Raw genomic sequence first — 3,116 nt, forward strand, 5'->3', positions numbered from 1 at the left:
CTGATGAAGGCTCGGGGCTGGCACAGGGCTCCTGCAGTAGTTCAGCTTCCTCCACGGGTGCTGGTGTGCCCATGTCTTCCTCCTCCTCCTCCTCATGGAAAATCACCTCCAGGTTGGGCAAGTAGAATGTTTGCTCTTCCTCCTCTTCTCCCTCACTGCCCAAGCCATGTGGGCTGCTGGCTGGAGCCTCGAAAAGGGGGGAAGAGCCAGGAGCTGTTGTGGCCTCATCCTTCGATGGGGGTGCAGGAGGCTGTGCTGCCTTGTGGATCAGCCTCTGGCAGAAGACATCCCCAGCCTCAGAGAGCTGGAAAATCAACATGGACTTGCGGGGTCCATCCTCCTGCAGCATGGCAGCCAGCCCTGCAGAAACAGGAAAGGCATTGTCACCAGGGTTCCAGTCCTAGGAATATTTCAGGGGCCTGGCCAGCAATGGGGACTGCCTCCACCCCTCAGTGGTCACCCTCACTGCTGGCTCTTGCCCTGTACATCTTTATGTCATTAATCGCTTCCGCAGCATTGTTCAGGGCTTTGCTTTTGCTTTTTCAGCCACCCTCCAGCCAGGCCATGACAAAGGCTACACTTCCATTCTGTTCCACCTTCTCCCCCACCAGGACCTGCAGCCTGGGGCAGTCTGGGACACTCACCTGCTGCAGGGGCTGAGAGGCGCTGCTGGAGCAGCTGGTGGCAGTGTGGGAGCTGGGTGGGCAGGTGCTGCAGGCACCCTGTGATGCTGTGCAGCTTCTGTGGAGTCCCCACCAGCTGACAGGCCGACTGGCTGCCCCCTGAGGAAACACCCCAAAAACTGTCTGGTGAGCACAGATGCCAGAGCAGCAGCTGATCCCAGCAGCAAAGAGGCTGGGACATGGGCACAGAGGGCTTTGTAGCACCCCTGGAGCTTGATCTCTTACCCCGGTATTGCAAAAGCAACAGCTCCTGCGTGCGGGATGCACCAAGCAGCACCTTGTGGCTCCTCCCAGGTTTCCCTGGTATCAGGTGAGCAAAGAGTGGAGGGGCCTTCATCATGTGTGCCCACTTCAGAACAGGCACGAGTGGCAACCGCTCGTCCAGCACATACATGGAGAACTAGGACAGAAGTCTTGGCTCAGACAGGACACACCCCAACACACCATGGCAGCTCCCCTGAGATGGAAGACCCTCATGCCCTGTAGGCACTAGGAGACACAACTGTGTGGTGTATCTTCCCCAGCTCCCAGCTGTGGTGGGACTCACCTGGGTGGTGACAAGGTACTGTGAGGGGTGAGCCCTGCCCAGGTACATGGGCAGCACCACACGCTCGCCCTGCTGGCAGCCTGCTTCCTCGCCCACCTTGAACAGTTCGACGTGGCACCTCTTGGGGGCCTGCAGCAGTGGAACAGGGCACAGTCAGCACTTTGGGGCGTGGAACCTCTTCCCTGCCTGCCCCAAGCCCCACGCCCACCCTCCCAAGCTCACTCGGGCATCCAGGCACTGCAGGCCTGTGCGGTCAGCACAGCTGAGCACTCGTGGGTGGGCAGTGAAGTCACTCCAGCGCCAGGGTGAATGGTCCCGAAAAAACATGGTCTGGGGGTCATGGCGCAGCTGCTGCAGCCTGTGGGGAGACAGTAGTATTGGCATGGGGGAGGGCTGCCCCAGTCACTTGGGCCTCCACTGTCTGCAAGAGCCCCTAGACAGTCCTGAGTGTTCTCTCTCACCCAGTCTCAACGCTCCAGAGGTAGACGGTCCCGCTCTCGGTGCAGACAGACAGCTCCCCGGGAAGGTGAGGGCTGCAGGACAGGGGGTACAGCATGACCCTGGGGTGACAAAACCTGCCACACAGAGCAGGGCTGTGCCAGCAGAGCTCCCTCCTCGCACAACCCCTTCCTCCAGCACCTACCTGACAGTGAGGCAGGAGGCAGGCACATCAGTGCGGATCACCTGCAGCGGGGCGGGAACTGCTCCTGTCTTGCCCGGCACCCTCCAAACACCACAGTGATAGTCTGAGCGAACCCCAACAAAATCTGTCATAGGGAAGGAGGTGGCATGTGATCTGGCAGCATCCCAGGGGCCCCCTGCTGCCCTTCCTCCCTCCATCCTGGCTGCCTCAAGATGTGGATCCTGGGCATGGCTCACCTTGCCCATTTACACGGGCTGCAGCCACTTGCCGGATGCGCTCGCTGAGCTCAAACTGTGCTGGGGAGCCCCGGGCGTAGGGCAGCTCCTCCAGCACCACATCCTGGAAATCTGAGGTGCTGACTAAGGGCAGTGCAACACAATCCCCACTTCCCGCCCCAGGAACACCCCATGGGGAAGGATACAGAGGTGGTTCATGGCCTGCCCTCCAGGATGCACCAGGCGGCCCACAGGTGTCTGCCCATCTTCAGGGGGCAACCAGGCCAGTGCCCCGCCAGTGAGGCTGTCATCAAAGAGCAGGTTGGACCACTGCTGTGCCAGCTCCTCGTGCAGGCAGTCTGCCAGCAGCCCCAGCGGCACCTCGAAGAGCCAGTCACGACAGAGGTGGGAGAACCAGCGCAGGCGGGAGGCCAAGTGCTGTCGGGGGCAGCCGCTGCAAGGCATGGACAGCGTCACGTGGGGGGACAGAGCAGGAGCCTCCTCAGACCTCAGCAGGGCAGGGGACAGAGGAACACTCACCGTCGGGCCTCCAGGCGGTCGATGTCCTCCACCAGGGCTGTCATCCGAATGGTGCTGTTCCGGGCTGGTCTCTACAGGAGTAGGGGGCAGAGTTTGAGACTGGCAAGGGGAAGGGTGGGGAACAGCACTGTTAATCCCTGGACAAACAGTGACCTTCAGCTTGGCGTTTCCCAGGTAGAAGTTCTTGTGCAGCAGATGCCCCAGGGAGCCAAAAGCATCTTCTGGGTGATCCACAAAGAAATGGCCCAGCTGTGTGGGAGGGAGGGGAAAGGGTCAGCGCACGCAAAGGTCCCACGCTGCCCCCCAGGTCCATGCCAGGATGTAACACCTCAAATCCCACCTGCTTGGCGAAGTCCAGAGTAGCTGCAGACTTGCCTGCCCGGAGCTTCCTGCACAGGCCGCTGCGGTGGTACAAGATGTCCTGAGGCGCAGGCGAGGGGATCCAGCAGCCTGTGGGGAGAAGGCAGAGCCGCTCGGCATCACACGAG

The 3,116-nt window shown here is 61.0% G+C and overlaps 1 protein-coding gene across 1 annotated transcript in view; it reads right to left on the minus strand.

Annotated features, from left to right (window-relative positions):
* TAF1C (TATA-box binding protein associated factor, RNA polymerase I subunit C) overlaps positions 1-3,116 on the minus strand; it is a 6,021-nt gene that overhangs the window by 1,175 nt on the left and 1,730 nt on the right. The window contains exons 2-13 of the mRNA XM_031065279.1: positions 2,969-3,078; positions 2,782-2,877; positions 2,629-2,699; positions 2,295-2,542; positions 2,110-2,220; positions 1,874-1,997; positions 1,692-1,763; positions 1,453-1,588; positions 1,231-1,359; positions 909-1,083; positions 645-782; positions 1-360 (exon numbers count right to left, since the gene is read on the minus strand). Coding sequence (XP_030921139.1) covers positions 1-360; positions 645-782; positions 909-1,083; positions 1,231-1,359; positions 1,453-1,588; positions 1,692-1,763; positions 1,874-1,997; positions 2,110-2,220; positions 2,295-2,542; positions 2,629-2,699; positions 2,782-2,877; positions 2,969-3,078 — 1,770 coding nt within the window. The remainder of the gene's footprint in view (positions 361-644; positions 783-908; positions 1,084-1,230; positions 1,360-1,452; positions 1,589-1,691; positions 1,764-1,873; positions 1,998-2,109; positions 2,221-2,294; positions 2,543-2,628; positions 2,700-2,781; positions 2,878-2,968; positions 3,079-3,116) is intronic.

The sequence above is a fragment of the Geospiza fortis genome, unplaced genomic scaffold, assembly GCF_000277835.1.
Source record: "Geospiza fortis unplaced genomic scaffold, GeoFor_1.0 scaffold1509, whole genome shotgun sequence".
Classification (NCBI taxonomy): Eukaryota; Metazoa; Chordata; class Aves; order Passeriformes; family Thraupidae; genus Geospiza; species Geospiza fortis.